This window comes from Mirounga leonina, unplaced genomic scaffold, assembly GCF_011800145.1.
Source record: "Mirounga leonina isolate KUSES-001 unplaced genomic scaffold, KU_Mleo_1.0 Mir_94, whole genome shotgun sequence".
In the NCBI taxonomy this organism is placed as follows: domain Eukaryota; kingdom Metazoa; phylum Chordata; class Mammalia; order Carnivora; family Phocidae; genus Mirounga; species Mirounga leonina.
In genome coordinates this window covers 46675194-46685405 of record NW_023270855.1, presented here as the reverse complement: position 1 = coordinate 46685405, position 10212 = coordinate 46675194, and the positions used below count along the sequence as shown (strand labels likewise).

Below are 10212 nucleotides of genomic sequence, written 5' to 3'. Positions count from 1 at the left end.
TGTGTTAAAGCACTCCCACTGGACCCTGGTGCCCTTTCTGGCATCCCATCTTGCCACAAAACAAAACAAGACAAAACAAATGGCCTGAGACTTTAGTGACACTGTTCCTGGAGCCACTCTGGAGAGGGTTAGCTGTCCTGCCTCAGTACCTGGGGGGAAATCTTCGCAAATCTTAGGAAGATGAAAGTCACAGATGGATAACCTGTTTTTTAAGAAACTGTGTTTTGTTTTTTAAGATTTTATTTATTTTTTTAATGGGGGTGGTGGTAGAGAGAGAGAGAGAGAGAATAAGCAGGGGGAGCGGCAAGCAGAGGGAGAGGGAGAAGCAGGCCCCTGACGCTTAACAACTGAGCCACCCAGGCACCCTGAACAGCAGGTATTTAAAAAGCAGTTTCAGGGCTTTGAGGGAAGCTGGTGTCGCCCCAGACTCTTCTGGACTGGGGACAGGCTGGGGACAGGGGGAGGGATCCTAGCTTGCGGAGTCTTTTCTCAGGCATGGCTAGGAGGTGACTTTTCAAAGTAAAAATCACTCTGGAGTCGTGGAAAGGATTCGATATTTATTTAGTGCCACTAACATTTATATGGGCCACAGGCAGGGCTGGGTGTGGGGGGAGAGGGACAAGGGGCAGCTGCCGTCGCGGGGTCGCGGGCTATGATGGGGTCACGGGGGGACATTTGCTCTGGGTCCGGGTGCGGCCTGGCAGGGGAGCCTGGAGACTCTCCCGCAGGGGTGGGGGGGTGCGGGGGAGTGGAGGCTAATGGCTTCCCGTCCCCACTTCCCCTAGGCCCCGCACACTGGGGGTGAGGAGTCGGAAGACGAGAAAATCGGAGGGTGCTGTGGCGGGAGCATGGGGGTGTGCAGATGGGGGGATGCTGTGAGCGCCTGGGAAGGGGGCGACATGGGGCAAGGGCTGGGCAGAAGGTGTGTGTGTGACGTCACTGCATCCAGATGGGACATCACTGCCATGTCTGTTGGCGAGGGGCTGTGAGAGTATCAGAGGGCGTCGCGGGGTGTGGGGAGGGACGGGCGTGGGGTGGAGGCCAAGGGCAGCCGCTCTGGCGTGTGCGCGGGCGTTCAGCCGGCCGAGGCCCTGGCTGCAGGCTGCGCGTGGGCATCTTGCTGCTGTGCGTCCGCAGACCGGCCAGGCGGGGCCACACCTGGGTCCTCAGGGCCTGGAGCCTCCTCAGCCGCTAGGGCAGGAAGGACATGGTAATACAATAGTCAGACAGATGGAAGGACAAACCTTGCCTGGGCCTGCTGCCCCCCAACCCCAGGCTCCTTCTTGCCTCCAAGGACTCTTCGGCTCTTTTGGGGTTCAGCCTTCCCATTAGACTCCTACTTGTTGAGGGTGGGACTGGGACGTGGGCCTCCTCAGTCTACAGATAAAGAGACAGTGGTCAGAGAGGCCACCTTCTGTGCTCCAGGCCTCTGCAGCAGCCTTTTACCTGGGGTCTCCAGGGCCCTGGGGATCCTGGGAGTTTGCCCCAAGGCCCCTGTCGTATCCCCCACCCCTCCGAAAGGGCCTTTGTCTCCACAGAACTGCCCCTGGGGCTAGCCCCTCACCCATTCTCAGGAGGGTTTTTCCCAGGAGCCTGCCCCTCCTCACACACTCTCCTTGGCTCCCCAGTGCCCTGCCCACAAAGCCAGATCCTTTCTACCCGGCATTCAAGGCTCCACCCTCTCTGTCCCTACCAGTCCTCCTCATCAGAAACTCAAACCCTGCCAAAGTCCTTCAAAATTTCAGGAGGTATCGCTTCACTGCACCCCTCCCCCCTGCCTTTGCAGGAGCCATCCTGCTGTCTGGACTGCCCTTCCCCCTCCTTGGCCTAACAGAGGTTCTCGTGAGGGGTCAGGGGTTGGCTCAGAGGCTGTTTCCTGGTCGGGGAGGAGGGGGCCTCAGCCAAGTCCTGCTTCCGCTGGCCCACTCCCTTCCTTCCCTGGCTCTTCCCTGGGGCCGAGCAGCTTCACGTTCCTTGGCTGGCTCTGCCCCCCCCGCTCCCCCCCCTCCGGCTCCAGCCTGACCGGGATTCACGGCTCCTGGCCAGCCCTGGCCTACATTCTTCACCCACTCCTGCTCACCAGCCTTCAAGGGGGGTGGTCCCTGGCCATATCTCAGAGACCGAGGCTCCTAAGCCCCCAACATCACACGCCTGGACCAGCGCAGGTGCCTTTGCCCTGGTCTTTGGCTGCCACCTTCACCCCCCAACAGCGACTAGAGGGTGCCCCTGAACACCTGAGGCCAGTCATGTCCTATCCTGCTCACGCTGTCCCCAAAGCTCCCGAAGTTCTCACTGCAGCCACAGGCCCTACCTGACCTGCACCCCCCGTGCCCCCTTCACTTCCTACTCACCCCCCGGATTGCTCTGCCCGAGCTGCACCAGCCTCCTCACCAGGCCTGGTCCTGTCTCAGGGCCTTGGCATGGGCTGTGCTCTCTGCCTGGTACACCCTCCAGGGACACCCCACCCCCACGGCTCTTCCCTCACCTCCTCCAGTTCTCTGCCCCAGCATCAACCTCATGCAGGGCAGAGAAGCCTGCCTGGTCTCCTGTGGAAAAATTTTTTTTTTTAAAGATTTTATTTATTTATTTGACAGAGAGAGACACAGTGAGAGAGGGAACACAAGCAGGGGGAGTGGGAGAGGGAGAAGCAGGCTCTCCACGGAGCAGGGAGCCCGATGCGGGGCTCGACCCCAGGACCCTGGGATCAGGACCTGAGCCGAAGGCAGACGCTTAACGACTGAGCCACCCAGGCGCCCCTCCTGTGGAAAATTTTAACCTTGCACTGCCTCATCCCTTTTCTGCCTCGCCCACCGCCAAGGGGCTCACGCATCTGGTTTAGCATCTGTCTGCCCCACTAGACTGGGAGCCCCACAAGGGCGCCGGCTTCTCTGCCTATTCCTCCTCGTGTCCTCAACCCCCAGCAGCTGCTCAAGACACATGGGTTGAGTAAACGAACCGAATCACAATTGTGATGGCAATGAACTTGAATGAGACTCGTTGTGTGTCTGGCTCAGAGCCAGGGCCGGATTGCCCATCTTCAACCTTCCACATTGCCACTGCTGAGGGAGCAGAAGGCTAGCTGAGGACAAAGCACCAGCTGACACCCTGCAACCTCCCCCTGGCCCCCAACTCCTGGGTGGGATCTGTGGGACCTTCTTCCAGGAAGCTCCCAACTCTCTTAATGTTAATGCTTTGCCAGAGGGAACACCGATCTTAGCCTGATAATAGCCAGGCCTCCAGGATCCTGAGGGTCTTCTTTAGCTTATGAAAATCCTTTTGAAACCTCCCTTTTCCTGACCTCCCCCAACTCCCAAGTATATAATCAGCCACCCCTCACCACCCCGGTGCAGTAGCTCGCTCTGCCCACGGGTCCTGTCCCTGTGTTTTAATAAAACCACCATTGTGCACCAAAGACGTCTCAAGAATTCTTTCTTGGCCGTCGGCTCAGGACCTCACCGCCCCCCAACCTCACCTATATTCCAAAACTGCATCACAACTTTTGTCTTATCCAGCCACCTTCCCCTGAAACCAATATTTCCTTATTTGTCTTCACATCAATTGTGCGTGTGTGTTTAACTTAAATAAATGGATACCCAAAGGACACAGTCTTATCAGATAAAAAGGAAAACTAGTGCACTTGCCATCAAGAGAAAATGACTTGAAAATGTCCACAGAAAAAGCAGGATGTTGTGTTTCCATCCAGCTGATGCTGGGCTGGGGGTTGGCCCTGGCTTTGGGATCGCAGCTGATGCTGGGCTGGGTGTTGGCCTTGGCTTTGGGATCGCAGCTGATGCTGGGCTGGGGGTTGACCCTGGCTTTGGGATCTCAGGGAGAGCTGCAAGTGGGAGTGTGTTAGCACCGTGGAGACTTTGTGAAGGCCCAGAAGGAATAAGAGTGGAGAAGGAAGAGACTCTCCCGATCGGGGGGGGCTGAGTGATTTGATGCTGGACCTTGGCCCTGGCCCCTGATCGGAGGCATCTAAAATTCCCATGTGGTTGGTGACACCACAGTCTACGGTTTGCCTAGGCTAGCCCACCAAGGGGCTGGCCTCGCTGGGACTCCAAGCCAGAGCTGATGGCCCCTTTCTCAGGGGGAAGGTGAATCAAGGCTGGAGCTCAGAGAGCCAGAGCCCCTTCCTGAGACCCGGCAGCGGGAGGGGCCCTGCCTTAAGTACTCATTGTTTTCTCTGTAGAGGGATGTCTTGGGGGTAAACAATGTCAAGAGCTTCCCTTTCTCAGCTGGGACGGGTCTGGGCTGGGAGCCTGGCTCTGGCCCTGACTCACTGACGCATGACCCCAGGTTGGTCACTTCCCTGGGGCCTCAGTTTCCTCCTCTGAAAAGTGGGGATAATAATAGAACCTCCTTCCTTGCCATGATGGCTTAGGGCCAAGATAGAGAGAGGAAAACTGTTTGCTTGGAGCAGGGTCTTCTCTCCACCCTCTTGCTTCCCTCTCGGGGGGCTGCTTGAGGCTAAGCGATTTCTCCCAGACAGAGCCATCCAGAGGAGAAGGGACAAGTTCTGGGAGAAGGTAAGCTCCCCGTCAGAGGGGCTATGTAAGAGGAGCCATAGAGGAAATGGAGCTGGATGTGGAGGACCCCCTGGGATTTGAAGACAGCCCTCTGGAAGTCTATTTGTCCCCAGGCTGAAATAGACCCCGAGGCTGAAAGAGACCAGGTTGACCACAGTCTTGCTGGCAGAGCCCATGGGAGGCACAGGCGTGGGGTCAGCGGAATCTGACTTAAAATCCCCGGTGTCTCCCGGAGCCCCGGGTCCTAAACTGCGAATGGCAATGCCCATCCCAGACTCCTTGGTCAGCGATGTGGTCCTGAACGGGGAGCGGAGCCACCACCTGGGAGGGAGAACAGGATGTTCTCGGGGCAATGGCCTGAGTCACCTTCCCTGTGATGCACAGGCTGTACTCTGGGAGGTGGCGGGGGTGGGGGCGGGGTACAGACACGGAGCCCTGACCTGAGTGTGCACAGGGGTGCCTTGATGCGCCTGCTGCAACCCCCAGCCCCTTGCTTTAGGCACTTGTGGACAGCACTTTACTGTTAGCAGAGTTTCCATGCCCTTGATTTCAGAGACCTCCGTTTTTGTAGAGGTTAGAAAAAGAGGCTCAGAGGGGTGGGGGTAGAGGTCCAGGGGCTCCACCTTTGCTCTCCCTCCTCCCTTCCCCAGTTCCATCCACCCCACATCCCACCCCAGTCTGGCCTCTGAGCCTATACTCTGGCTCTTCTTGTCACCTGGAGCTCTGTACCTTCTGCCCTTTCCCAGACCAGCTCAATCCCATCCTCCAGCTCAAAGGCCTCCTCCTCATGGAAGCCCTCTCTTGCACGGAAGCCTGGAGTCCAAGAGCCTGGGTTCGAGGCCCCATCTCTGCCACTCCCCAGCTGTGTTACCTGGAGCACAGTGCACGCCTTCGCTGTGCCTCACTTTCCTGGTCTGGAAAGTGGCGGGTGATGACAGTGGCTTGCCCACTGATAAGGGTTGTGAGGATTCAGTGAGTTGATCTTGCAAAGTGCTTGCAACCGTGCTGAATTCACAGTAAGCACCTAGTAACTGTAGGCTCTTGGTCTTTCTTTTCATGGTTCCTTCATTGTTTCTCTCACCCCCTACTCAGGGAATTTCATGAACGGACCTGCATGGGTCTTGGTCACTACTGGGTCCCCAGGACCCAGCATAGGGCCTGGTTTACAGCAGGCACTCAATTAAGGAAGCAGCAAGTGTGAGATGAGCCTCCCTCCACTCCTAGTCCTGTTCCCAGCCTCCTCTGAAGCCCTGAGACTGAACCATCTCAGTCTGCCCAGTGCCTTACCTGGGTGGAGCTATAGCATTGCCTGCAGGGGGCCTCTGGGACTCCAGGATCCTTCTCTTGAACTCCTCCAGGCCAGCTGGGTCTGTGGCAAGAGGGAGGGGTCAGCTCCAACCAGCTGCCCCAACCTTGGGCTAGGGGTGGGCTGGCAGCCCCAATAGCAGGGCTGAGGTGGGATAAGAAGTAGAAAGACAATCCCCGGACCCCTTCCTGGCCCTGTTTTCTGTCACTCACCGATGGGCTGGGGGTTGGGGACAGGACCCACAGGTCTTGGTATAGGCATCGGCTGCGACTGTGGGAAGAAAGATGGAGGGAGGTTGACAGAAGCCAGGGCCCCTGAACCAGAGTGCCAGGGAGGTTCCTGCTCCTCCACGTCCTTGGATACCTGGGTCTGAGTTCCTTCCAGGGCGAGGAAACATATCGGGGAAATAACCCACATTAATGGATGTACAATCACCTGCACGCACCTGCCCTCAAAGAACTGGGGACTCCAAGGACTGGCTTTCCTTGGAAGCCCCCCCAGAGACCCTGCAGTGGCCTACCTCAGTCTCCCCTACAATCTTAGTTCCAACCCGATCCCAATCCATGACCCCAAGTGAGTCCATCCACCCAACACCGAACCTGGCCCCACTCTGGGCTGAAGCCGACCCACTCTGTAAATCCACTGCCTTCCCTCCAACAACCCTGAGCCTGAAATCCAAAGCCAGTTCTAAACTCAATCACCTAAAATCCAATCCCAACATGAAAACAGAACTTTCCTTAGAATCAAACCCTGACCTAAACCCAATCCTAATGACAAACCTGATCTGACCATAACTTTACATTTAACTCTGATCCCAACCCATTCCTTAGACCTGGCTGCTATGAAAAATCCACCCCCAACCCCCTCCCCCCAGCCCAGCCCTGGTCTCCACCACCGCCACCCATAAACTTTTTCCCAATACACACTCAGCCCAACTCAACCTTAAACCCTAGCCTCTACCTCAAATGGAAGAATTGTACCCCAAGATTAGCATCTGTGCAGTTTCTACTCTGCACCCAGCCCTGACCCTCACCCCTCCCCAGGTCTCCCTACCCTAACTCAGGGTCACCCAATCTTTCATTTCAAATATATCCCGATGCCAACCCAATTCAACCTTCAGTCAACCATCCTAAACCCAAACCAATTTCAACTCCTAACCCACGGTCAACAACAATCCCAATCCTAATGCCCATGAAATCCTAAGTCTACCCTTGGCCCCAAACCTCTAATCATCTCTAGACCCACCAGCCACCTACACTCACCTGAGCTTCAACTCCAGGATTGGTGCCTCCATGCAACCGAATCCAAGCCACTGACATCTTACACCCAGTGCTAGACTTGCCAGGCTGCCCTGCATGTGACCCCTGACCTAACTTTCAACCTCTCCCCACAATCCAAACTCAGCACAACCCCAATTCTAAGACTAATGTAATCTTTGATGGAACCCTAACTTTAACTCAAACCAACTCTAAACACAGCGGTCACTAAGAACTCACTTTAACCCAAACACAAGCTCTGCTCCACATCAAGCCTTCCTCTAGCCTTAAACTTCAGTCTAACTGCCAACCCCACCCATGGCCCCTGATCCTTCAACTCAGACACATCCCATCCCTGACACCAACCCTCCAGGAATCCTCCGTCCTCACACTGAACCCATTTTTTTTTTTTGGTAAAGATTTTATTTATTTATTTGTCAGAGAGAGAGAGAGGGAGCACAAGCAGGGGGAGTGGTAGGCAGAGGGAGAAGCAGGCTCCCCGCTGAGCAAGGAGCCCGACGCGGGACTCGATCCCAGGACCTCGGGATCATGACCTGAGCCGAAGGCAGACGCCTAACCGACTGAGCCCCCAGGCGTCCCACCCTGAACCAATTTTGAGGCCCACCAGCCACCCTAAACTCAATCCCAATCCTTAATCCTTTCTCCATGTCCTTCCAAACTCCACCCCAATCCTATGTCAGTGACACTCTCAAGTGAGTTAACTAACCAGACCCAGACTGGGAAGCTCACCTCAAACCCATTAGACATCACCACCAACATGGCCCCCAGACCGGACCCCAATGCAACCTGAATCCAGGGCCCTCTAGCCCACCTTGGCCTTGATGCAGGTGTCCAGGGCAGAGTTGCTGACGGCCAGTTGCATTTTGAGCTGCTCTGCCTCCCGCTTCTTCTCCTCCAGCTCCTTCGCCAGGCTGTCTCGCTCCTTCCGCAGTGCTGCCTTCTCCTCCAGGGCTAGCTGTGTCTGCCGGGCACATTCGGACTGGAGCTTGGCCTCCCGGGCCTGGGCCTCCTTCTCCACCTTCTCCTTGGCCTCCTGACTGGCCCGCAGGCCCTTCTCGACCTCTAGCTTCTGGCGCTGGATGTCCGAGTTCTCGCGGGCCACGCGCTCTATGCCGGCCCGCAGGCTCCGGGCTAGCTCCTCCACCTTGGTGGCCATGAGGGTGGGCATGTGGTCGCAGATTCTTCGGATGGAGGGTAAGTCCACGCCTAGAGGATGGTACAGATTATAGCCCATCGTGTCCAGGGTGCGTGGGACAATGGAGTCCCTCCAGAGGCTGCGCAGCTCCGTCTCAAACTTGTCCTTGTCCAGCGGGAGGCAGAGGGCCTGCACCTTCTGCAGGCGGTCCTCAGCCAGCTGTCGCTCCTGCAGCAGCTGCTCCCGGGCCTTGCTGCACTCCATCAGCTGCTCCTCCACCACTCGCTTGTTCAGCACCAGCCCCTCCTTGTCTCTGGTGCACACTTCCTTCTCCTTTGCCACCTCCATCTCCAGCATCTTGGCCTTCTGGTTCAGCATGAGGAGCAAGGCTACAGGGACACGATAATACATCTCAGGAAGGTTGGGGGTTGCCAAGAGACTGGGCAGGGAGTCTACCACCCTGGCTCCCCACTGCCCCGACCACTCACCATTGCAGCTCTTGTTAGTCCCCTTGAGTTGTTCTTGGCATTGCTTCTCGCTCAAGATGATGGCCGCCATGTACTGCTGGTTGTTCATGTAGCTCACCTAACCGGACAGGACACAGGACAGAGCTCACAGTCCAACCCCCGTGGGTCCCCTTGCTCCTGGTTTGCCCAGACGCTCTGGGCTTGGGGCCCCAGATTCCATACCCGGGTGACCTGGGTTGGCCCAGTTCACAAGGGCATGGCTCCTATAGAGGGGATGCTGGATGGATCCTTAAAAGTTGTTACAGTTAATACTATTTGGCAATAAAGGGCGCCTGGGTGGCTCAGTTGGTTAAGCGACTGCCTTCGGCTCAGGTCATGATCCTGGAGTCCCGGGATCGAGTCCTGCATCCGGCTCCCGGCTCGGCAGGGAGTCTGCTTCTCCCTCTGACCCTCCCACCTCTCATGTACTCCCTCTCTCTCATTCTCTCTCTCTCAAATAAAAATAAATAAAATCTTTAAAAAAATACTATTTGGCAATAAAAAAGGATGAAGCACGGATACATGCTATAATTCGAATGAACCTTGAAAACATTAATTCACATTTATGGCCAATTCTTTTTTTTTTTTTAAGATTTTATTTATTTATTTGACAGAAAGAGAGAGAGGGCACAAGCAGGGGGAAGGGCAGAGGGAGAGGGAGAAGCAGGCTCTCCACTGAGCAAGGAGTCCGATGTGGGGCTCGATCCCAAGACCCTGGGATCATGACCTGAGCTGAAGGCAGATGCTTAACCGACTGAGCCACTCAGGTGCCCTGGCCAACTACTTTTTGTTGAGGATGCTGTTAGGAACTGAATTGTGCCCCCCCCCATTTATAAATGGAAGTCCTAACCCCCAGTACCTCAGAACGTGACTGTATTTGGAGATAGCATCTTCAAAGATGTGATTAAGTTAACATGAGGTTATTAGGGTGGGCCCTAATCCAATATAAGGACTGGTGTCCTTATAAGAGGACATCTGGACACCCAGAAGTGCACAGAGGGAAGATGATGTGAAGACACAGTGAGAAGATCTACAAGGCAAGGAGAGAGGCCTGGAACAGATTCCTCTCTCCTAACACTCCAGAGGAACTTGCATCTTGACCTCACATATGTGCAAAAATAAATTTCTATTGTTTAAGCTACCTAATTTGTGGTACTTTGTTAATAAGGCAGCCCTGGAAAATTAATAGAGGTGGCAAAATCATTCCATGGGGAAAAAAGAGTCTTTTCAACAAATGGTGCTGGCATAGCTGGATCTCCACATGTTAAGGAATGAATTTGGACCCTACCTCACACCATATACAAAAATTAACTCAAAATGGCTCAATGACCCAAATATAAGAACTAAAACTATAAAACTCTTTAGAAGAAAACATAGGTATTAACTCTGCATGACCTTGAATTTGGCAATGGTTTCTTTCTTTCTTTCTTTCTTTCTTTCTTTCTTTCTTTCTTTCTTT

General features: G+C 55.0%; 1 protein-coding gene across 3 annotated transcripts in view; it reads right to left on the bottom strand.

Moving 5' to 3' along the window:
- Positions 1 to 544: 544 nt before the first annotated feature.
- PLVAP (plasmalemma vesicle associated protein) overlaps positions 545 to 10212 on the bottom strand; it is a 12323-nt gene continuing 2655 nt past the window's right edge. The window contains exons 2-7 of one of the 3 annotated variants that reach the window (XM_034997035.1): positions 8736 to 8832; positions 7924 to 8636; positions 6048 to 6105; positions 5817 to 5898; positions 1288 to 1377; positions 545 to 1191 (exon numbers count right to left, since the gene is read on the bottom strand). In XM_034997035.1, coding sequence (XP_034852926.1) covers positions 1329 to 1377; positions 5817 to 5898; positions 6048 to 6105; positions 7924 to 8636; positions 8736 to 8832 — 999 coding nt within the window. In that variant the 3' untranslated portion in view covers positions 545 to 1191; positions 1288 to 1328. Of the gene's footprint in view, positions 1192 to 1287; positions 1378 to 2500; positions 2547 to 5816; positions 5899 to 6047; positions 6106 to 7923; positions 8637 to 8735; positions 8833 to 10212 lie in introns of those variants that run through there. The other 2 variants (XM_034997037.1, XM_034997036.1) reach the window with 2 other exon arrangements.